At 37.7% G+C, this 25,327-nt stretch overlaps 1 protein-coding gene across 1 annotated transcript in view; it reads right to left on the bottom strand.

The window, feature by feature from the left end:
- IFT88 (intraflagellar transport 88) overlaps positions 1–25,327 on the bottom strand; it is a 45,391-nt gene that overhangs the window by 5,674 nt on the left and 14,390 nt on the right. Inside the window, exons 12-22 of the mRNA XM_084262672.1 lie at positions 24,964–25,050; positions 22,280–22,379; positions 18,717–18,803; positions 17,896–18,082; positions 17,223–17,331; positions 15,672–15,822; positions 14,477–14,592; positions 11,032–11,084; positions 9,251–9,316; positions 7,885–7,991; positions 4,230–4,290 (exon numbers count right to left, since the gene is read on the bottom strand). Coding sequence (XP_084118798.1) covers positions 4,230–4,290; positions 7,885–7,991; positions 9,251–9,316; positions 11,032–11,084; positions 14,477–14,592; positions 15,672–15,822; positions 17,223–17,331; positions 17,896–18,082; positions 18,717–18,803; positions 22,280–22,379; positions 24,964–25,050 — 1,124 coding nt within the window. The remainder of the gene's footprint in view (positions 1–4,229; positions 4,291–7,884; positions 7,992–9,250; positions 9,317–11,031; positions 11,085–14,476; positions 14,593–15,671; positions 15,823–17,222; positions 17,332–17,895; positions 18,083–18,716; positions 18,804–22,279; positions 22,380–24,963; positions 25,051–25,327) is intronic.

Raw genomic sequence — 25,327 nt, 5'->3', positions numbered from 1 at the left:
TTGGTGATCTGCCTCCTCTCCTAACGATGTGCATAGTGGGCTAATGGTTTTAAGGACTACAGATGCTTTGCTAAATCCAGAATGTGTTTAAATGTGGCTCTGTGTGTCTGTCATATCTGGGATGAAGACACTGCTACTGGAGAAGAGAGGGATTTGGTTTGACCAAAGAGACCAATAAGTTCAGTGCAGCAGGCAGAATATTATATAAAAATAAGAAATGCCATAGGAAGCAGATGCAATTTTTAACTCTGCTGCAGTTCATTTTGATTTGAAGTTCTGTAGAAGAAAAACTGTTATGGTGTGTCAGTTCAGTTACCTCCTTAGGTGAGCTCAGACACAGAAAAGAGATTAAGGTGTTCTCCTCATGCAGACATTTCTCCACTGACATCATCACGGGTGAAATGAGAAAGGCAAAAGACACCAAAATTATTATTGCATGGTTTCCTTCCCAAATTCATCTGGACAGGTTAAGTGACAAGAAGAATGCAAAGTGCTCAGCGTTTCATCTTCTGAATTCAACAGAGCTTCTTTGGGCTCCTGTCCGAGACTGCCTCGCTCCTCTCATTCAGCACAAAACTCCCCATTCAGAGAGCAAGGCAAATGCAGAGACCAAGTAAACACTGCTATGGTAATGTGTTCCTGGAAGTCTCACTTTCCCTTATCTATGAAAGGCCTTATGCTATTCAACAGCAAAAATCTCACAGGGTAGTAAAAAAACCCAGTGTCCTAACTTCCAAATCCTGGGTGTTACTATCCCATCTCCACAAAACACTGAGAAGATTACTGGAAATGAGATCTTTGACAACTGCCTATACTCAGATGTACTGTTAGTTCCCTTCAGAGTTTCAGTAGAGTTTTGGGTTTTGGTTTTTTTTTTTTCTCCTTGTTTAGAAAGAAGAATTTTCAGGGAGCGTGCCAATGTCATCTGCTTCCAGTGTGAATCAGAAAGATTGGAAATCATCAATCTGATATTTGTGGGGAGAAGAAAATTTAAGATTTTATAAAAAGAGTGAACAAATGTATTCAATTTTGGGTACGCATTTTAGATTTAATGCTTATTCTTCTCACAAGACGAGAGCACACTGACACTGACACAGATGTCTGTTTTCTTGGTCTCCCTCGTTCCAATCTGTCTGCTGTTCATGCATATGCTAATTTTATTCTTCAAATCATGCTTTGGTACATCTCATGCACCTTCTGTTTCCATTTATATTAGCAAAGGAGTAGGTATCCTATTAAGTACAAACCCAGCTGACTTAGCTCTCTTCTCAGTTTCCTCTATAAAAGCAATTTTAGATCCTATTTCCTAAACCAAGAAAGCCTGAATTATTAATATTCCTATTATAAATAACTATATAGGACCACAATACTTGGAGTGGGGGCGGGGGGAACTTTTAGGAATGCCAGCAAGTATGGGGACAGTGAACTGTTAAGAATAAAAAAACCCCACCAAACCCAACTCATGCATCATACCTAAAATATTTGGAATGCACACACACTTCATTTAGCTAGTAAGTAATTTAGCTAGTAAGTACCAAACTAAGGAGGATTCCATGCTTCACTGGGTTCAGTAAATGATGGCAAATCCCTCATACAGTGTAGGAAAATGATACCTTTTGGTCTTGGCAACACCACTGGAAGAGATTAATCTTAGAATGCGTAGAAATATTTTGGGGGGTTTTATTATTCTGAAGCCATTAATTTATCAGAAGTGTACTATGATTCTGAAATAAAATAACTCATGTTAATATTTCATGTGTGTGCTCACACAGGCCACACACAGAAATTTCTTGCCCCGTAAAATATAGACTCATAACCCTGGCAAACAGTAACAAACATTGCACAAAGTAATGTTTGGGTCTTCAGGGTTCTCTCAGTCACCAACAGTAAAAAGCAGACAAACAGCAACATAGTTCTTAACATATGTTGATGTGAATGTGCAGCTTCTTCACTGACAAGGCTTCCCAGAGTCAACATTACTGGTTAGAAAGTGTGTAATGCCTTTGACTCTTTCTAAAAATATCTATCATTATATCTCACCACAGCTTTTAATTAGGAATCAAGGCAGAAAGTTAACTCCAGTCTCAATACAGCACCTTCTTTGTACCTCTGCTTGTTTGCTGAGTCATTTCCAGAAAGGCTGGATCTTGGGCACTGGATTTGTCAAAGGGAGACTTCTCAAACGTGTTCTTGTGCACACTTACCCACAAACTCTGTTTTTTTCCATTCTTTCATGAATTTGACATAATATCTTGAGCAAGAATCTAAGACTTATTGATAGGACAAATTCTGACCCTGCTTACCCTCTAATCCTCTTTATGTTAGCATCCTAAATGTCTGCATTTGCTCTTCTCCCATTACTCTGGTTATGGGGGGAAAGAGTAATGCTCTGGAATTATTAAAGCTTGCAGTCCGTGTTTCTCACATGTTCAGCTTGGGAGGAGAAGGGATTTTTTTTCTGTTTACATTAAAAAAAACACCTCAACTTTCTATAGATATTTCTGTCTTTAAAAGAAGTATTGGCAAAGTGGTAGCTTGGGGGATTAATGTTCTCACAGCATCTTTACACCTTGGCTGTTATTTATGTCCGCTCTGGTAAATTGCCGATTCTCCCTCAATCATGTGCCCCTTTTTTGCTAATGGGTGTAGGGATAATCGCAAAATACAGCTGTAAGAAAAGAGCCCCTTTGTGCCATTTGGCTGCATGCCTGATGCACTGTTTAGCACAGCTGTAAATACCTCTGCCTGCTACCAACACTGCTCTTCATTTCTGTTTTTTAAAAGGCAAAGTTGATCTCCACTTTCTAGACAGAAAACAGGGACTGAGGCTGTCACACTGCTGTTTTGCTGGCACCTCAAGCTGGCTGCCTGATCTTGGGACATATGTAACAAAGCAGAGTCCAAAAATGTTTCTATCCCTCTCTGTTACCAAAATAAGGAATTTCACTCCAAGAATTACTTTGGCTTGAGGCCCAGAGCAGGTAAAATTCAATCCTAGGTGAATGGTGTTTTTTCTACGTATCAAGGAATGATTTAAAAGCTTCTCTAGTGAAACTACTGAGCTGAAAACAGAAAGAGATCTCTCTCAAGCATCCAACACTCATTCTTAACTCTTAGAGAGCCCCTGAGAACAGTCTTCATAAATGTATGATTATACTAGTAAATTTCCATGGCTTTTCACGACCCTACAGAATTGGATAAAAGTAGTAAAGCATCTACTATGTAAGTGTCAAAATAAAATTACCAAATAAGAAAAAAAAATTTCTCTGTACAAGGAAGGGAAGCGAGGCAGGAATTTACAGGGGATATCTTTTTATGAGACCCACTAATACTAAGATAAACCAAATGCAGAATACAAAGAAACCATTTCCTATTTGGGTCAAAAATGGATTTTTTTTCCAGGTGGCTGAAGTAGCTTGAAGTCTGCTAGTTTCCTTAGAGCAGCAGCAGGGAACAGTTAGGTTTAACATTACTAACATTTCATGGATTTAATAATGGGAGGGAAAAGTCATTAGCTCTGTAATATGCAGACTACTTAGTGCAGAAAAGACAAAGCAGGCCAGTTTCCAGACTTAGTGCTAGAGTTTTATATTTATGAAAGTCAGCACTGTAAATCTATAGGAGCAGAGAGACTCAGTAGTCAGAGAGCAAGCTTTCCTCTGTGGAATACTTTTGTACTTCAACTCTGATATACTAGGAAAAGGGGAAGGAGGAGCTCAAAGACAATACAGGTGTCTTCTGATTATGGAGAACAACCTCTTGAACTTGCAATGAACACCTAATGTAACAGACTAGATGGTGGGCACAAAATTCCCTTTTCTCCTTGTTAAATAAAGACAAAATGAATTCCTGGTTTTCATGGCTTACATGTTCCATTTTGTTATAATAATTGATTCCTTAGAGTAAATATTCCAAAGTTAGTGGGATAAAATGTTCAAGTCCACAGCACTGAAAACAAGTAGAAACTTTGCTTTAGGAATACGCTGAGATCTGTATATAAACCACAAATCTTATCCCAAATCCATGCTATTATACCAGTCTGAGGGTTCATAAAGCAATGAGATAATCACAAGGTATGAAACAAAAGTCGTGACGTGCTCATGTATTACTCACTGCTTACTTTGTGTGCATTTCAGCAGGTAAGGAGGTTTTACAAACACTGTAAGAAAAACTATTTTCTTCAGGATCCTGAGAAACCTGGTGTTTAAGCAGAGGCATTAAGTACTTACCACCACCAGCACTTCCTTCTCTGCGGCTACGTGCACTGCCATCTCTGCCAGATTTAATGCGCTGGAGAACAGTGAAAAAGGTTTGAAGAGACCAGAGAAAAAAAAAACCCATTTAGTAAAATACATTACAGATAATTATTGGAAGCTCAGCTTCTTAATAAAACAATAGGAGACTTAAACTAGGCTTACTATACTGTAACTAATAAACCTTGGTTTTTTGATGCACAAAATTGTCCTTAAAATCAGTGTTAAATCCAGTGTTCACAAAAACAAGAGTTCTGTGAAACTCCAATGGAGTATCTCAAAACATTCTTTTTCTTCAGATAAAATTTATACAAGTAATGTGCATAAAAATAGTTCAGATGTACCTTTGTAAGGTACAGCTGAAAAAACAAGCAACACAGCCCTCCCTGCACAAGTTCAAAGTAGCCTCTGCCCATTAACGAGCTGTAAATCCCACAAGTGTTTTATTATTTAAAGATTCAAGGGGGAAGTAGGGAAATCTGCAAAAAGAACCATTCACCCCATAGATCTTGAATTTGGAATGCTTGGCACAGCACTGTACTTTACAGCAAAATGTAATTTGCTGTTGAGTGTTAAATGCAAGATAAAGGTGAAGGTAAATACTTTAAAGCTGCATTTTAAAAAATCAGCTCTCTTGCACTGAAGAAGGTACCAAAAACATCTTCCAGCTGTGGTTTGGTTTGGGTTTTTTAGTGTTATTTGGAAACTAACAGTTTATCAAAGCAATGCCTCTGTATCAAATGGCAGACTTGACAACTTCTGGCAAAACACCAAATTTCTCAAGCGTGTATCTTGTCACCTACAAGAAGGTAGGTTTCAGCAAGGGGCTTTTTGATGGGTAGGTACAAATACTTGGTGTTTAAAGCACTCTGTTGTTAAGGCAGTAATCCTCTGCATCTTACTTCAAAATATTTAATCAGATCCTGAATTCAACACACGCACACACTACCTAACCATGTAGTCAGGTCAATCACTGTAGCTTCCTCACTCATTTTTCACCAGTAAAATATCAGGGAGTCTCACAAAGTTGGACTGACACAGAAGTGAAAGAACTTTCAAGGTTCATGCGAAAAGAAAAAGGAAGAACTCTTAAATCAAAACTCACTCAGGAGTCAGATGGGAAAGCAGTGAGCCTAGCACGAAACCAGTCTAGGACCAGAATTTCTCATTCTTTTTATTTATTTTGGGAAATTCTCAAGTCTAAAATATGTCCTCTGAATTCTGGATTCAATATCCTACTCAGAGTCCAGTGAAGTAGCGTTCATCAATCCTTCAGGAAGCATGTCCAGACTGTCTAAATGTTGAATGACCGACAAGAAGTCTGCCAGTGGAAGCACAGCTTCTGTCTGAAGGGGGAAGCAGTCCCAATGATAGTGCCCTCATGGCATTCACATCCTAGGACATTACTCCCAAAATACTAATTACAGAAAAACTACAGCTTAAGCATATGACTAATTCCTGTAAAGTTCCAAGAGAGTAGTTTATAAGCCTTCCCATACTAAAAGCAGACATTTAAAACAGGTCCAATGATTTCCACCCTAAAACCGGCTATTTCTCTCCCATGACTGCAAAAGACATTTAGGGTGATTAGTCCAGATGTAGATGCCTGAAGGTAAAGGCAGTAAAGTCCCCTCAGTGTTTGCACCTATCATCACTGCTTCACACCACACCCAATCAGCCCCTCATTTTCAGTCATTAAGCTCACTTGAAGGAAATAAATAGTAATGCTGTATGCAGCAGTGCCAAGAAGGCTGCGTGAACTTTTACACTATTACTTGCCTTTTGTAAACTGCAACATGAAAAAGATTAATATGTAAAATCCCACCAAACAAATAAAAAAAACAACCCCAAACAACCCCAACATCTGAAAGTTACAGTAAAACTCCAGGGCTGCGAGAAGCAGGGCAAAAAAATGCTACAAGGAATGAACCCCACAGATGTTCCCTGATTCTTGGCTGGAAGTCTTTAACAACTTGTCCATATCTGAGAACCAAGTGAAATAAGTATGCCAGAGTATTTGTTTTGGTATCAACTCCATGTGGATATACTTATTCTGGAAAAAACAATGCCAGAATAGCAAACGTTGATAAATTTCTACAGGAAGACAAAGTCTGGGTGCACACTTTGAACTGTAGGTATATTATATTAGCATTTATTTTCTTTTTACTAGGGGCAATCAAGAAATCATGGGCAAGTCTGAAACTGGGGGCAGGAATTGAAATATATCTGGTACTGCTAACTGAAACCAGCATTCCTATTGGAAACTTAGGTGGTGAAATATTTAAATTTGGTAATTTTAGAACTTGAAATTATAGTTTAGGACTATATCCACATGGATGACAGGAGGAATTTCTCAGTGCAAAAACACTTAGTAATTTCCAAAGCCAGATGGTAGACATAAGACTGAAAACCACACACAAACCAACCAAACAACCAAGCACACAACAACAACAACAAAATAATCGCCAAACCCATTACCAGCAGAAGAGAACCCAGATGTAATACCAATAGCAAGAAGGAACTGCAGGGCTAGTGGAATACTGTGTGTAGATCTGGGCTCACTTTGGTTACTGACATCATTATGAACAAGGAATATTAGCTCCACTACATTTGTGGACTGTTTTCTTTTGCCCATTTTTCCAAGTGCTTTAAATTTTACTTTTCCTGAAAAGCAAACCAGTGTACTTCAACTAGTCCCCCAAAGTAAGGTGGTAGCGTAAACCTGGGATCCCTTCATGAGTGTTTCCTTTTGTCAGATCTGTTTTCAAGATGTCCTAGTGTACCTGTGCATACTCAGACCCCCCAGAATTCGAGTAAAAGTGGAGTAATTAAGGATGCATTTACACATTATCTGACATCAGAAGCGAGCCAGTAAGTGTTAGCAGTAAATTAGGTCAGACCTAATGTGTCCTCATGTGACTAAGTTACTCTGAGGCAATTCCCTGGATAGGAAGAGCAAGCTTGAACACTTGGCAGCTCAAAAGAACAGGTAACACTTTCCAAACATGAAGCTGATTTTAAAACTGTCCTTTATCACAGGAATAGCAAGGTGATGCACAAGTGTGCACATGTGCACTAAAGAGAGCACAAATTATGAGTTTCTATTTTTCACAGCCTGTAGATTTCCCGTGGATTTTACTTTTTTCTTAAGTTTTAAAACAGGGACTAACATGAAGAATTTACTTCTACCTACGTAACCTGTCAATGTTATAGCTTTTATATAGAAAAAAAAAGGGTTTTACTACATGGATAAATTCTTAGGCTCCCCTTCTGTCCCTATAGTTGCATTTTTGCTTGGCTCATAAATACATTTTATACAGTCTGGCAAATAAGTAGGAAAGACGACATTCCAGAGACATTGAATTATGTGGGTGGCTCCAGCATTCCCCTCACATCCACATAACCCGCCTTTCACTAGTATTTAAAATCACAGAGAATCCAGTGCTCAAAAACTATTCAGACAGCTATCAGGCTGACTAATAACTAAAACTAAACCCCCAGGCCCCATAAAACACAAGTATCTCTAAACCAGGAAGTTCATACATATTTTATCTTGAAGTATCCTAAACATTATTTTAGCTTCATCTACGTACATAGTGACACTATAGAGTCACAGAAAGAAACAAGATACCTGCTCTCTTATTTCTTTTAATTTTTCCACTTTCTTGAGCTTTGTTGTATATTCCTGGACTTCTTTCATCCCCAGCTCTGTGCAGAGTCGAACCAAAAATCGGAGGCCTAATTGAAAAGCACACCACTGTTAAGAAAAAGGTTTACAGGTAGGTCAAACTGCAAGTGCACCCTAGCAGAACTGGACATACAGAAAGGCAAACAACAATGGAAGTAACTGGGAATACAAGATGACTGTAGTCCTATTGTGGTATTTTGTGATTTGACATTTTCTGTGATGCACGGTCTGTATCCATAACCAGTACGGATATCATTTATATATGTGGAAGGCATGAGACTCAGTAACCCATCTGGCTCAGAACTCTTGAAATTCACTAAATATTTTGGAAACTGGAAAGCATAATAATGATACTAAGTTATTACTGTGTTTTGTTGAAAACAATGTTACAAATGCCAAGTGAATCAGAATAGTTTGGCTTTTTCCCTGTTGCCACGGTGAATTCTTAAAGTTTAGTATTTCTAGAAATTAAAACCCCCAACAAACCAGACATGAAGATCAACTATAACTGTATGATGGAACCAAAAGAATGCCTGAAAACAGTCTCCTGAGATACTATACCAAACTCTGAAAATGTTATTCCTGTGTGTTTGTCAACACCTCATTGAAAGCACTGCCTCTGAAGCAGAAACAAGCATGGCATGATCTGTTACCCTCCTGACCTCTTTCACCAATACACTCTTTTCTTCTTGGGCTAAGTTAGTTTTCTGCTGGTTGAGGGAGCTGGCAGGGAGGGATGAGTGAAGAACCATTGTTTCAGCAGGGAACTTTTATGTCAGTTATAGTCTTGTCTAACTCCTGCCTCTGCTTTTAATTTGTAGAAACTACATCCAGAAAAATATTAGCACTCCAAAAGGTTTACTAAATATTCTACCCCTCTGAAATATGTGTGACCAATATGAACATGACATTGGCCTTATAACTTTGAGAAGTCATAGTGTTGAATTACTAGAAACTTACAGCAGGAGTTTCAACTGGCAGGGACTAGCAGTAAAAATACATAAATTTTATCATATGAAGGATTAAATAAATAACACAGTTATAGAATTTAGAAAAAATATGTATGAGAAATAATTCAACAAATCCACTACAGTTAAAATTTTCTTTTCATCTCCTGTCTTCAGCGTTACCTGAGTATTTCTTGAATCGTGCTTTAGCCTTGTCCCAGAAAATATACTGCATTAGCATGAGTGAAAACATCATGAAAATAATTTCATATGAAAATGCTTACATCAGGTGATTACTAGCACATACATTCAATGTAAAAAAGCTTCCTTTGATAGTTGTACCACTCAATGAAACAACTTACATTCAAGGTTCTCTGGGAATTTTCTGTGAATGGCTCTGTATTTCTCTAGAGCTTTCTGGTAGTTACCTGCAAACAAAACAAACATCTATCCACATACCCAAACACAAAAAAAGAATATCTTATGAGAAACTAGTACAGTTTAACATTGCTTCATCTTTTTAGTTTGAATACATTATTTAATATCCTAAGACAAAATTTGATACACCAAACAACAGTCTTTAGTTATTGACAGTAAAAATTAAGAGTGCCTGAAACCAGTCCGAAGTACTCTAGAAATAACAGACCTAAAGAAGTGGAGTTCCCTGATTCTTGCCCCTTTTTGACCTGCCTCTAGGACTCCACTGTTCTTGGACACATCTACCGAACTGCACCAAGCATATCAGGGCTTATCTGTGGCTGCAGATGTGTGGACTGGTCAAATAGAAATGTTTACAGCTGAGGTCTGTCTACTCCTCCTTCCATCAAAACACTAACTGTGTGTCTCTCCTTTGCCCTGCTCTGGTAGAGAAGTAATTATTTTCTAAGACTTCTTCCTTCAATTTTATTTCTATTTTCCTAGTGCGGGGCAGAGATCAAACTAGCCTGCTCTGTGTTAACATCATCAGCTGGGAATTTTGCCCATGAATCATAAACAATCTAAAAAGCAGCCAAAGTCTTTGTTTCTTCACTGGGAAAACAGTTGATCTGTCTGGTTCTGGGTAGTGCCAACCTTAATCCACTGGCTTCCCCAGCTCCTGTTCCCTCTCTCAGTGCTGTATTACACAACTGAGCAGAGAGAAAAAACACACTTATTTATTACAGGAGTCTGTTCTGTAAAGTTCTAAAGAGCATAAAGGAGTGTGACAAAATGGAACAGCAAGAAAGCAGCATATCATTTACATCATTGCGTGCTGTGAATGCATTCTAGGTGATGAAACCCCCCAGAATGTTTAGTCACTTTGTTTTGCTTATTGACATGTTTTTTTCCCAGTAAGGAAACACAGCACATTAATACTGTCTTTTGTTTGTGTAATGCAAATACTACTTTAATATTGAAGAATTGCAGCTGGTGTTGAAAAGGAATGGGAATTAAACAACTTCAAAATCTAATTACTTATGTCAGATCAGATGATAGCAGAATTACATTTTAAAAACTTCTAATGAGATTTATGCTGTACTATTTTATTTTAATTATTTAACAGCACAAGGAGTGTTTCATGTATACGTCAGTACAGACACGCTTCATGGACTTAAAAGTCGTGTTTTATTATATATATACAGAAAATTCATAACAACATAATATGTAACTGAGTTTTCAAAATAACTTTATGATCAGCATTCACATCAAGAAGAAAAGACCCAAAGGAACAAAAATCAAAACATCAATCAAAGCAAATCACAGAATCCCAGACTGGTTTGGGTTGGAAGGGATCTCAAAGACCATCTAGTTCCAACCCCCTGCCATGGGCAGGGACACTCTCCACTAGCCCCGGTTGCCCAAAGCCCCATCCAGCCTGGCCTTGAACACTGCCAGGGAGGGGGCAGCCACAGCTTCTCTGGGCAGCCTGTGCCAGGGCCTCAATGCCCACATAGAGAAGAATTTCTTCCTCACCTATACTAAACCTTCTCTTTTTCAGTTTAAACCCATCTTCCCTTGTCCTATCACTACACATCCAGCTAAAAAGTCTCTCTCCATCTTTCTTATAAGCCCTCCTCATATATTCTCCAGGCTGATGAAGCCTAACTAAATAGAAAAGACTTTACAAACCTCCAACCAATTACAAAATAGTTACAGAACTTACCACTTCTCCTGTAGCAACTGGCAACCATCAACTGCCACTTCACTTGCGTAGGTCTGTGTATAAATAAAATAACATTAAGCACACTGCCAAACAATGAATAAGCAAAATAATCTGTGTGTTATTGGTAAAGACCTACTATTAAACCACTCACAAAATTTTTCACCTAGCATCTTGCCTTCCTAGGAAGAATTCAGCCCACTCAGTTTGCACAGTTTACCTGTGTCACGCTCCTGTGCTCAGGCCTCGATGTCACACATTTGTAGTGCTATGGCATAGTCTTCCTGCTGCTCATGATTCAGTGAGCCAGGCAGTTAGCAGACCTGATGTGAATCACTAATCTCTGCCTGAGGGACAGAACTGCACCAGGGGTGAGAAAAGCTAAACTGAACTCTGAGGAAGTCTCACCAAGAAGGCCTCAAGAGCGCTCAAGGGATACCTGACATGGAACACACTCCTCACAGCTTCGAGCTCTGGTTTCTCCTCTGTGTCATCAGCCTCACCACTCATCATAAATGGTGATAGAATCACAGAATTGTAGGGGTTGGAAGGGACCTCAAGTGATCGAGTCCAACCCCCCTAGATATGGTCAGAGAAGATATTTGAGATGTCTGTGTATGTACAAACAAAACAATTGGGATCTTCCCTCATTCTTATGAAGGTAATGTGAAAACATGGAAATTTTCATGTCAACAGCGCAAGGATGCTCCCTAAGCCAAAGCACTTTTCACATGTGGCTTAAAATTCAACAGTAGCTTATCCCAAAGGCACTGTATGCTAACATTTTCAGTTTGGAACTTATTCTTTTCAAATTTTCTCTCCAGTCACTGCAGAGGCTGTTTTTAACTTTAAATAACCTCTTTGCCTAGAAGCTGGCAAACAAGTTTATGAATGGCAGCTGCTTCACCTTTTTTGTTTCAGCTGAATATGCCTCCTGCAAACAATAAGCGCAGCCAAGAAGACACCATAATAAAGTTTATTACACAGTTCAGTATGAAAATTCTAGAGACAATAAATCAGCAGCAGCCAGGATTAGCTGCACAACTCCTTTTATCAATGATTTGTGCAGGCTTGTGAAGCATAAAAATAACAAAACCCTTAATTAATTGTCTAACATATTATGCAATTTAAAATTTAATTACTGTGATTAAAACACTGAAATACACTAAACAATATTAAACTAAAAAATGCCTGTCATGGTTAAAATAATTTTAAAATACATTTTATTTACAGTTAGTAGCCATTTATAACCTAATATTTATTTGTAGAGCATATTAGCGTATCTAGACTCTAATACCAAATAAACACCAAAATGTGTGTTCTGTTCTCTACTATTAACAATCTCATCCCACAGAGAAATAAATTCTCTGTATTACAGATAGATTACAATTACATGTAATAATGAAGAATTTCACATGCCAATTAACAGTAAGTACTTTATAATCCACATATTTCATTCATGGACTGAGTGCAACATGAAGCATAAAATATTTAGGTTTTTGCCAAAACAAGATTATGAAGTAATGGAGTTTTGTTTCAGCTGTTTCTTTCCAAAGTGTCCAAGATGGCTGTGAAACCCAGCATATGCAAGCTCATAGCTTGACTAAAATGCAGGGGGTTTAAGGTGGCTAGGATGTATACTGAAGAAGAATACTGGCAAACCTGTGAATTGCCTTTGGTGTATTTTCACCCTTATTTTTTATAATTATATCATAATTTGGGTGAAGTCTGTATTTTTATATTTAATTTTGTTCTCATTTTTTACTCTTACTGAAATCTTGGATTTTCTCTTCTATACTTAATGCCTATGGCAACTCAAGCCCTCTCAAAACCAGAAACAATATTTTTTTACTGAACTTCTAAACACCTATTCACTGTGTGATCTTTCCCTGAACTACTGTACCATGTTTCTGTTCACATGCTGTCCTGTTCATGCATGTCACAGAACAAAAAAGAATGTCAAATTTCAGATCATCACAAGACAACCAACAACTGAGTTTTGCTTAGGTTCATTTTTTGAGAGGTTTCCCAAAACACAAAAACCAGAGAAATTCTCACTTGGAGAATTTTAGTTCACCTCTTAACAAAACAATCTTCATGAATACATATAGACAAGTGTTTGTTTCCACATAAAATGACTGCATGTACATCTTTTCAGAATTGTGTTTGAACTCTGGATTAGAGATTTATATTTGATCTAGTTTCTGCTTATTAACCATTTGCCTGTTTAACCTTTCCGATCTACAGCCTAGACACTTTCTTAAGTGCATAGCATTCTGCTAAAGGACAATTCCAGCAACTAAGCTGCTGAACTACAAGCAATCTAATTCTGCATTGCACATTTTTGCTCATTTCTAGACCTTACTCTGTGGAGAAGGACCTGAAGGTCCTGGTTAATGACAAGTTGGCCATGAGCCAGCAGTGTGCCCTGGTGGCTAACAGAGCCAATGGGATCCTGGGGTGCATCAGGAGGAGTGTGGCCAGCAGGTCGAAGAAGGGGATCCTCCCCCTCTACTCTGCCTTGGTCAGGTCCCACCTGGAGTATTGTGTCCAGTTCTGGGCTCCCTGGTGTAAAAAAGACAGGGATTTCCTGGAGAGAGTCCAGAGGAGGCTACGAAGGTGATTAAGGGCCTGGAGCATCTCCCCTATGAGGAAAGGCTGAGTGAGCTGGGACTGTTCAGTCTAGAGAAAAGAAGACTGAGGGGGAACGTTATTAATGATTATCAATATCTTCAGTATGGGATGCAGGGGGAATTGGCCAGCCCCTTTTCAGTCGTCTGTGGAGACAGGACAAGGGGCAATGGCTGCAAGTTGTAGCACAGGAAGTTCCGTACCAACATGGGGAAGAACTTTTTCACAGTGAGGGTGCCAGAGCCCTGGGACAGGCTGCCCAGGGAGGTGGTGGAGTCTCCATCTCTGGAGATATTCCAGACCCATCTTGTCGCCTGTCTGTGCAATATGAGCTGGGGAGCTGCTTTGGCAGGGGGGTTGGACCTGATGATCTCTCAAGGTCCCTTCCAACCCCTGTGGTAATAGCCTTTTTATGGGTAAGTTACCTGCAAAGCAGAAATGCAGCAAGAGCTGCTAAAAGATGCATTTATCTAAACCATCAAATCCTCACTGCATGGTAGAATAGCAGAAAAGAAGAATTTTGCATAAAGCCATACAGGAGGAGGTCTTGGTGGCTTAGGAGAGCTTTTCCTCACTTCAACAAAACTCTAATACCTACTTTGGGCCCAATGGAGGATCTTACTGAATACTGAAATTTGCACAGCAAGAGCAAAAACACCCCATGAACAAACACAAAGTTGAGAAAACTAAATAATATTTCAAATATTCTCACCTGTGGTGTTTTCTTACAGTATCACCCACCAAATTTATCTCTAGGCATACTTATGGATGTCTAATCACAAAGTATTTGAGTGAGCATAAAATAATAATTACTTACAGGATAAGTGCTGCTCTTTCAAAGTACTCAATGGCTTTTTCACAGAAGTGGGTGTCAAGGTAGTAGGCTCCAAGCCATTCAATGACCTCAATATTTGAAGGGAAATACCGGTATGACTGACAAAATAGGAAAGGTGAAAGTGATAAACAACATCTTTATGTTACTTCTAGAATATCTTAGTCAACTCTTTAATTCTCCAGATGCCAAAAATGTGTAATATATGAATGGAAGTAGTGTGCTATGCCAAGTAATCCTGGGGAAAAAAAAACCCAAACCCAACATGCCAAGTTTTCTAATTACAGAATGCTTTTTAGAAGTTACCTGAGATGAGCCAGTCACATTTTCCATGTAGCCTTATTTGAAAGACTATTTTAAAGAGTTTGCAACAGCAAAAATGTTTATTTAGGTCCTGCCTACATGTGAACAAGTTACATAAAATATTAAACAATGCTAACTGCAACATATAAAATTCCACACTCAAACCAGTCTGCTCATGGAAGAGCACTCTCTTTTATGAAATGCCTATGTATGTAAATAATGTTTTTGGCATTTTAGGAATTCCCACAGAAGTAGCTGAACTCCATTAGTATTCAGATTACAACACAGACTTGGATCATCTTCACTTTACCTTGATAAAAAAATCTTCTGAGACTGCAGCCAGACAAGTTCCTATCTCAATCCTGTTTCTAAAACACTACAGACAGTACTATAGATGGTTTGAGATATCTGCATATGCATAACACGCAACTGTACCATTAAAATATATATATAAATTTACAGACATAAATACAAATGCATTATATAAATCTTCACATTCTTTACGCAGATAGAGCTTCCAATCAACGCTGTTGTGTCACACAACTTTAAAACTGCATTTTTAGATCTATTTTTATTTAATCTCAGACTACACTTCAAATTAAAATTGTTAGGGGTCAATTCAAACAATGACCACACAAAAATGAAAGTCTGAGGTCAAATCCCATGTGGAAACAGAGGCTATACACAGGCTATGTGTTTTCTTAGGATCTGGCTACAAAAATCAGATTTTTGTCAACTCTCCTCCCCAAAATCTTACTATTTACCTGACATTTTTCAAAGTTTCAATGAATCAATTGTTAATTTGATATAGGAACCTACGACAAAGCGTTCTTTAGTTATGTCAAAGTCAATCAGAAAAGCAATAAAGAGCAAGTACCTCATAGTAATAATGAAAAGCTTGGGATTTATCACCTTCGTTATCATATAATTTCCCTAGCTTTGCAAGTACATGTGGATCAGTTTTTACCACGTTGATCACCTGCAGGAGCCACTCTATGGCTTGATTGGGATCTTCCATGAGCTCATATCTGAGTTTTCTTCAGTCAAGGACTGGTGCCAATGGTATCTTGATTTACTCAGGTTACCTATTAGAAAAGATGCAATCCCCTTGCTGGACAGATACGCCTCTTGCTGCAGTGTGGAGACACATTAGGATCTTTTTAAAAACGTTATTTTCAAAGTTTGATTTGTATCAGGAAGTATTTTTGTTATACTGAAAACAGAAATATTCAAAGGCTATGGCTGCACTTTGGGCTCAACAGAACTCTGGGCTTGGTTCTCCTCTCTCTCTCAGTCACTAATATTACTTTGACTTCCTCATTTATAAGAATGAGGCATGGGAACCAGGCAATTTCTCTGTAGCCTTGAGAAAGTTGATTAGTTTTTTTGTAATGCATCATTTTGTCCTAAAACAAGTGATTAGGTAAAACTGCTATCCTCCTGCCTTTGGTTCGATTTTCTGCTGTATCTCTAAGCAGCACAGCATAGACAACGTATGATTCTGGTCCAGAGAAGAGAGGCAGCCTCAGCTGTAATTAGGCCTGCAGTGCACGCTCCCCGCAGTCACCGCTGAGCAGCACAACAGCCCAGACCTCTGCAGTAACAGGAGCTGGAGCTCCTGCCCATGGAAAAAACCTCATGAGTGTTGGAGGAAAGCGGCTTTACACAGCAGTGGAGCAGAGTTCTCCCCCAGATGGGAATTAGGAGTTGTAGTGCCAGTTACACTGCTGAAAAGGGGCTGTGCAAGCAATAGAGATCACAGCCCTTTTGTGTTACTGGAGGTTACTTATTTTTACTGACTAAAACATATTTTTATTACCTACACTATTCTTAAAAGTGTAGTACAGCAACTGGACTCTGTTCTGCCTTGGGGAGAATTTTCTTACAGTTTGCACATCCTCAGAAGCATTGTTAAAAATATTCATAGTGTAGAGTATGACCGGTGATGTGCAAAGCCAAACCACTCCCTTCCTCAACTTTCAACCTGTTGAGCTTTTGCAGTGCTGGGAGACAACTCTTTTCTTACACACAGACTAAATCTGAAAACAGCTTTCAGTATAGAACTACACTTTCATTAACTCTATTATTGTTTTCTTAAAGGTTTTACTCAATGTGATTACATCTGCCACATTATTTTTGTAACATTTTACATATTCCAGGACACAGTTTAATACTGAGAGTGAATGTATTCCCTGCAATATGAACAGTCTTAAAAATTTCTTTACTTGCTTCACTGTAAATGCCCCAGAAAGTTTTAAGTTCTGTTCTCATTTTTACAGACATCAGAGAATGAATCTATGCATGATCATCCTAATTATAATGGACATTACAGGCAATTTCCAAGTTGTTGTGTCATGATTGAAATACATTTCAGATTAAATGAGTTTACTGAAACCACCATCCCTTATCATAATCCACAAAAAGATACATGCTTGCTATCTGGTAAAGGACTTGGGCACTATTTCCAAGGATTGCATGGAGTTTCAGAAAACAATCCAACGCTTCATCTAGTCTGTTTAACTGCTGGTATGTTAAACCTAAAAAATAAAGGTTATGGTATTAATGCAACGACAAAGAGCATATTAACCAACAGAATAACCATGAAAAATTAAACAGGAACAGTCCTCAGAGGCAGCATAACTGCCTTGACATTGACGGACTCTATTCTCGAGAGCCACGCTTATAACTCTTACCAGTTAGTATGACGTAACAAGCTGATAAAAACAAGGAACACAAACCTAATCAAAGACCACGAACATTTGTACTCTGAGCAAGATTCACAAGGGAAAAGGAGGACTTTTAGAGGGGAATGACTCTGATGTTAATAATGCTAACCCTGATATATTTTTAGTAGATAATAGACGCTTTTATCTTCAAAGTGACTTAAAGATCTGTAATTTCTAGCTGATGTTAACACTGGTATTTTTTTTTCAGAACAGATAGGAAGTACAAATTAATGCTTTGCTAGAAGAGAAATTACTGAATGAAGTAATAATAATTAGTAAATAACTCTATACAAGAAAACTTTGAAAGCCAGATTCTCAGAAACACTAGTGTTACCTTTAGGCAGAAGCTAAATCACAAAAGCACCTTTGGCTTACCAAGATTATAAAGCGCTTCAGTGCATGAGGAATCATTCCTGAGAGCATCCTTATAAAACTCAGCTGCTTTTTCATAGTCTCCGTTTGCAAAAACAGTATTTCCTTTGCTAGTGAGAGCTGCTGGATTGTACCTATCAGAATTTACAGCTAGATCTGCATAGTGAGATGCTTGTGTCAATTCATTCTTCTACATGAACAAAATAAACATTGTATTAGTCATCAGTCAGACAATTGCAGCTGTGGCTTCTTACAGCTAATACAGTGGAATTTCAAAATATCAAAGATAAATAATATATAATAAATGAGTAAAATATTCCTTGAGTATTTGCATAAAGCATATCATCCCTTTCAAGTTTTAGAGAACTTAACACTTGAGATGTGTTTTGCAACTCTGCTACATGCAGTCTGAAAGTTTTCTTAGTTGCAACTAACTAGTATTTCTTTAAAAAAACCAAAAATAAATCCCCATACCCTACAAACTTCATACACAAGCACACCTGCCCACACTGCATGCTTCACATATTCCTGAAGTTCAGCCAGGGCCTACAGGACCTGAGTTTTAGATGCAGGTGCTAAGGGTCTGCACAAATTGCACTGCAGGCATTCCTCCATGGCCTGGGGCTCAATCCCACTCTTCCTCCCAGCAACAGGATGCAAAAGACATGTGCCAATCTTCAGCTATAGCCAAGAATGGCAATCCAGAATAATTCCTCTAACCACGCAGCTTCTTGTTGTTTAGATGGATTACTTAAGACACAAAATTTGCTAGAGATACAGAAGTCACTATATAAAATAGAGTTCTTGTTGAAACAAACACTTACCAAATAATAAAGGCCAGAAAGGTTTGTTGCAGCTGCGCTCTTTACTCTGCCATCCTTTATTTCCAATGTTTTTAAAGTCTTCAGTGCCTAGAAGTAATTTGGAAACAACTTAGCTCCCACTGAAGCAAACTTATACCAAAATTCTTTCAGAAAGCACTGATAAACTTCACAGTAACAAAACCAGTATCAACTCCTATATTCACATACCCGATCATTTCCCGAGCTTGTAACACATGCTTGTAAGTATGTACACATAGTAGTACATTGAGATTATACATAGCATTCATCTCTGTCACATTTCAAAAGGATTGGCTATTCATTCTTCAAAATGTAGATCAGATAGGCAGCTATCTGACAATTCCATATGCACATAACACAAGTTGGGTTTTTTTTTTTATCTAGTCAACTAATTAAAATTCCCATCCCTGTTCTTCCAGCTAAGTGAACTCAAAAAGACTGACATTAAAACTCTTATTAAAAAAAATAAAGTACATACTATATAAAAAAGTGTAGGATTGGATTTCAACTTACAAGTTGTTTTGTGTACTAAGACGATGGCACCTGTCCAAGCTTAGGAAATACTCAAACGTGAAGACTGAGGCCAGAAGACTTTTTTTAATCTTTATATAAAAGACTACATTTCATAAACTTCAAACCAAAGTTGTTTATGGACAAAAAAAAAAACATTTTTGCAAAAAATAAATGATCAAATAAACTTTGAAACAAAAGCCAGCTTTTCTTTTTTCCATTAACTGTGTGGTAACAGTTGTAGCTGCAGACTAAATTATTTTTAAATCTGGCTTCTTTACACTAAATATTTATATTAACTACACAAACTGTTAGAATATCAAGGTGAGCTCCTACAACAGTGAGCTCCTTCTGTGGTCTCCTATAACACAGATGTGGCAACCTCAATTTAGCCATCAACATTAGCAATTCAAGTTTCCTTCTTCCTTTACAGGAAGCCAGTAAGCTGCAGCTTACCCATCAAAGTGAATGCAAGATACTGTCTGTGGAATGCCAAAACAAACACAGAAGAAACACGTTTAATTGACTGTCCTACATACTGCTTTTGCCACTGCCTTGCACAAAGAAGATGACTGTACCAATGACGTGTAAAATGACATGCAGTTCATTGGTTTAGTCAACTGCATTCCACAGAAGAACTACAGACTCCTCAAGAGCATAATACTCTCCTAATAATAGAAAAAATACATTCATTTCAATCATGAAAAGTATTTCAAAAGTTAGGTCCTAGATTTTGTGGTCTCCAAAATTTAAGATTACAACTGTGATAACTTTAAACTTACAAATACATTTCCCACTTTGTCCAACAAGGAAATGATCCCAAATACTTAGAGATGTAACACTACTGTACCCTGAGGTACTTACTTTTTAGCAAAGACTTGCTTCTTTGAGTAAAAGCTGTGCATTTCTTACAGTGGACTTCATTTCTAATGAACTATTCATTCCTAAAGAAACTATACAGTTGAAAGTCACTTTCTGCAAAGCCATTTTGCATTGTAGTTGATCTGCTTTTACTGCTAAACAGGCACCCTTACTTTCCCTCTAATCCTTACCAGCAATCTCTATTTCGTGTATAATGAAAAGTTCATTTGACTGACATCTGGGCAATTTTTTACACACTGGTAAATTATGTTGCAGGTCTCTTGACCCTCTTCAACAATTATGAGCCCTAAGATGAAAATCTATAGCAATACCCCTTTGGTTGTTGCAAAGTAGAAATGCTCTCATGGTATCATTCATTTATACATTTTTAAATAACTTCTAACTTTTTCATCTCAACAATAGTGATTACTTAGATTCACAATCAAATCACAGATTGTCCAAATTATTCTTTCCAATGGACACACGTTATCTGCTGGCACAAGTTAAACTTCAAAGCAGCTTGCCTAACCCAAGCAGGGTCTGCCAGGGATGTTAAGGAGCTGCATGGCAAACCTGCAGAATTTTGTTTTAAAATTAATTTTCAAAATTTTTTCTTAGAAATTAAGAAAACATTTAAAAATACCTAATACACAAACCTTTTTACTAATAAAATACTATCTAGGTATAGTATGGTAATTTCCATCCTTTTTGTTTTGTTTTGGGATTTTTGTTTGCGTTGTGGGGCTTTTTCCTAGGGCTGTTTTAACATAACATATTCCTTATGATGAGCACATAGTTAAGCCCATTATAGTCACAGCAGAAATCTATTTTAGTTGTGGGGGTTTTTTTTTTTAAACACAATGAAACTTTCAGCCTTGGAACTATTTTGAAAAGTTTCCATTCTTGTTCTTCTGCCAAAGGTGTGCTGAGCAGGTGGTTAGTTAGTAAGTATATGAACAACAGACAGACAGGATGAATATAACCAGCAGCTGCAGTTTTATTAGAGAGAAAATAAAAGACTCTCTGCAATCCCCATTCTGCAGTCTCACTCTATTATTAAGTAGTCCCAGTGCAGGTTAAAGGTCTTCTATCACATAATCAAAATAAAAAGAGCATCTTCTCCATTTACTCCAACACCCTTCCCTCTCCCTCCATTGGAATACTCCACAGAAACATCACCAACAATCTCTACCTCATTTTACCTCTCAGAATGCAGGGGGGGTGGGGGGTGTTTATCTATACTGAATGCTAACAGGAAATTGTCAAAAACTACCATCAAAACAATAAATTCTTGAGACCACATGACTGTTTACCCACTCTCACTCTCCAACAGCTATCATCAAGCATACTACTAGATATGCCCAAAATTTTCCAAACTCTAAAACTGCTTCTTGATCTCAGAAGAGCTCGGTCAGACATGCAGTATAATAAAGGATAACTAACTTTCTTGCTGTATCTACAGAGGGGGAGAAGAGGACAGGGCAGTCTGGAGGAGCAAAAGCAGCTCAGGAAAACAGCAAGCTTAAACAATGAAAAAGAAAAGTAGGCTAAGTTAAGCATGGTGCCCTGTGTGCATCCCTCCAAGTTATAGGAAGATAAGGGATCTTGGAAGATGACAGAAGTATTCAGCTTCAGCTGTAACTTCACTGTATATGATCTCTCTCAGTTCTTGGTACTCATGCAAGCCTGGGGGCTGCCATGTTCCTTCTTAGTTATTCAGCATTTCTATCAGTGAATGTACCAAACAGTGTATGTTAGAAGGAAACTGAGCAAATCTTATCAGACATTTCAGTTTCTTTTTGTTCAGATGAAGCTGTTTTCCAGCCACCCACACTTCAAACCAAGCCTTTTCTTCACAGTCAAAAGAAACATCATGCAATGATTCGGGTGAAAACTTGGTATTGAGCATTGTCCAACAACCTTTAAAAATTTGATTAAGAGCAAAAAAACTATTTGTCTTAAAATAAAACACTGTAAGAATGCTGAACATTCATGTTTCCATTTAGATAAACTCACCTCTTTTCAGGTTTTTATACAGTTATTTTACTGAGCAGCATCAATACAATGACTATGTATGTATAAATTATTCTTTCCCTTGGTGAAAGATGCACTATGGCCAAAGGTATCTTTGTCAACACAGTATCAAAAAGTAGTAATGTGAAAAGTTACTATACCTGGCTAAAATCCTTCTGCCTCAAGTAGTTAGTGGCTTTATTTATTTCTAGGTCATTGGCTAACTCTATATACTGGGAAGCTTTTACTACTTCAACACACCTGCAATAGAAAGTAAGCCATAAAGATAAACAAAACGCATCTATGCAAATACCACTTTAAGTTATACACTTCTGCAGCAAATTTCTTTTCCAAAATGAGCTGTTCTTTGCCTCTGTAAAGAAAGAGTAGCTAATAAAAAATATTTGATAAAAAACATTTTGTTCCATCCCCATAACCTATCTTAATACTATTTCTGTGCTCTTTTTTATTTTTTTTTAAACTCAGGTGCCTAAATACCATGTTAATTTCCATCACAGAGTGATACTTGATGTCAGATAATGACTAAGGCAATTTTTCAAACCACTTTCCTTGGATACATTCTGTTAGCTGATTTTTCCACTGTTTTCTCCCATTGCATATACTATCAAACCCATAAAACAGATGGTGAATGAAGTCAGACACTGCAGGTTGTGTCCCTGAGCTCTGCAATAGTAATAGAGTCGTAATAATAACCCTCTTTCTGATTGTCTCCCAGTCACTTTTCACTTCAAGTCTTATATAAAACAAGGACCGAACAGAACACAGCACACAGTTCACATGCTCATTCACAGACACCAACGGCCAGGGTTTGATGTGGTGGATTTTAAAGCTGCCTCATCATTTGAGGCAAGACATTTATTTATTATACGCATATACCGGTCTCTCAAGCTGTTTGGAATTAAGCACACCACATGAACAACTTCGTGGGATGCTTCTTTAATCCCTTCCACTTTCTTAAAGTGGTGGAGAGCCTTTTTCTTCTCCAGTAATAGTTGACTAATTTGCCAACAAAAATTAATCCAGCAAAATGCAGGGTGCTAGCAGTGGGTTGGCACATGGACAGTCTCTATACAAAGCATACACGTGGCTTTTGATGTTGGAGGATAAATTATATTGAAAAAAATAGCAGTTTCTGTAAAGACATCTGTAATAAAAGAAAGGTAAAACACCCAGTGTTCAGCTGTTTACTGTTAGCATCTTTTAACCATAAAATAAAATTAAATCTATCATCTGTTCCTTATGGAATATGACAGAACAGTCCCAAAATTATGTTACATTTCAAACAAGAAGTTACGAAATCCAAGGATTGTTTGTCCCCACTTTATTTCTGTAAATAAAATCAAAGGCACATTTAATATTCAGAGGACTCATTACAAAGCGTAATTTTTCAAAAAATAAGCTCAAAGTGCTGGTTAAAGTTCTTCACTGCACTTGAATACCTCAGCCTAGAAGAAGAGAGAGTAAATCTCTCCTGATACACACAAAACAATCCTACACACCTCACCAGAAGTTGTTTAATTAGCCAGAAAAAACATGAAAGTGTTTTACTTCATGACAAGTATTTTGTGGACAGCAGTACGGAAACCAAACACCTGACAACCTTTTCCAGTTCCCATGAACACATAACAAGATAGACAGCAAACAAATCTGACTCATGGTAGCAAGTCTAAAGCAGTGGGCTAACTTTCCCAAGTCGTAGTGTTTAAGTTCTGGTAAGTCAGAATGGCAAAAATAGGGAAAATATAGTGATTGTTAAAGGGTCAAACACACCACCTTGTGGACTCTAGCAGACTCGACATGTCTATATGAGCAATTATTTCATGTTAGTATAAACAATTTTATCAATAAATTATATGACCTGCAAAACTTGAAAACAATCCTAACTGGCCAAAACACCCAGGTAAAGTTCTCTTTTCCCACCAAACTTCCTTCACTTCCCAAACACTGAGTCGATCTGTTAGTAACATGGCTGCAGATGCACAGCATTCATTTGCATATAGGTTGTATCCCAGTAACGGTATTAAACAATCTAAAAATATCTAAAAGAGTCCTTATAAAAGAAAACTAAAAACTAGTTGAAAAATACATCTTGCATCTTGAAAAGTTCTATTAAGATTTTTTATACTGCCCTTATAGGAAGCCTGCCTGTTTTATTTTATTTTAAAGAGTATCCTGCTGTAGAAAATAGCAGAGAAAGCAATAGTTAAGCTGTGAATTGAAAAATAAAAGTGGATACAAAAATCAGAATGGTAAACTACCAGCAGTCTGTCACTGTACACACTTGAATAAACATTTAAGGACCAGTGCATTATGTTTGCATTCATAAATAGTTTATAAATGAAATGCAGAGAAACCTGTCTAAGAATACTTAGATCCCAGCATTTTATATAATGACTCTATGGAATAATGAAAGCTTCCTAGGCACACTACATCTTCATTATGCTATCTTAAACTCAAAGAGCAGCAATCATGGCCTTCTGGATAGCAATTTGTCTATCCAGACTGTCAGTTCTTGAATTTTCAAATTCAATTGGAATTTAAGCAGTTGGTTTTGTGCCAACACAGAACAGTTCAAATTGGACAATAAGCAACTGAGTTTCAATGATACGATGCAATTAATTTTAACAGAGAATAGATTCCAATGCTTTATTTTGTTCTTCTCCAGGGCATTATGAAGGCAAACTGAAAATAGCCTGGATGTTGTGTTTGAGATGCACAACAAACTGATTTCCCAGGCTGTTCATATTTGTGAATCTGCTTTTATAACTGGAATGAGAGATTGGCATACATTTTGAGGCAAAACAAAGCCCCGTTTGACTCTTACCAGTCATAGCCTGCAGCAACAGATGTCTCAATTACTGGTGCAATGAGTTTAGCAGCTGTCATGATGTATTCCTCTGCCTTGGATTTCCTAAGAAAAAAACCCGTAACACAAAAACCAACACACAAACACATCACCATTTCAAAAATACATACAACCCCCCTCCAAATCTTGGTCTAGCTTATGCCTGCACACAGGACAACCTTAGAAGCCAATCTAACCAGTCCCCTGCTACTGTCACTGTCCTGTATCTTGATAAAGCTCTCAGTTTTTTCTGGTTTCCTTTCACTACACACTGTAGTTGTATTTTAAAAAAAACAATGTTGCAAGTTTTAAGCAGTGTCACCTATAACATTTGGGCTACTCC

This window comes from Gallinula chloropus, assembly GCF_964237585.1.
Source record: "Gallinula chloropus genome assembly, chromosome: 1".
Classification (NCBI taxonomy): domain Eukaryota; kingdom Metazoa; phylum Chordata; class Aves; order Gruiformes; family Rallidae; genus Gallinula; species Gallinula chloropus.
The sequence above is the reverse complement of the archived record's forward strand: the minus strand, read 5'-3'. Positions and strand labels throughout refer to the sequence as shown.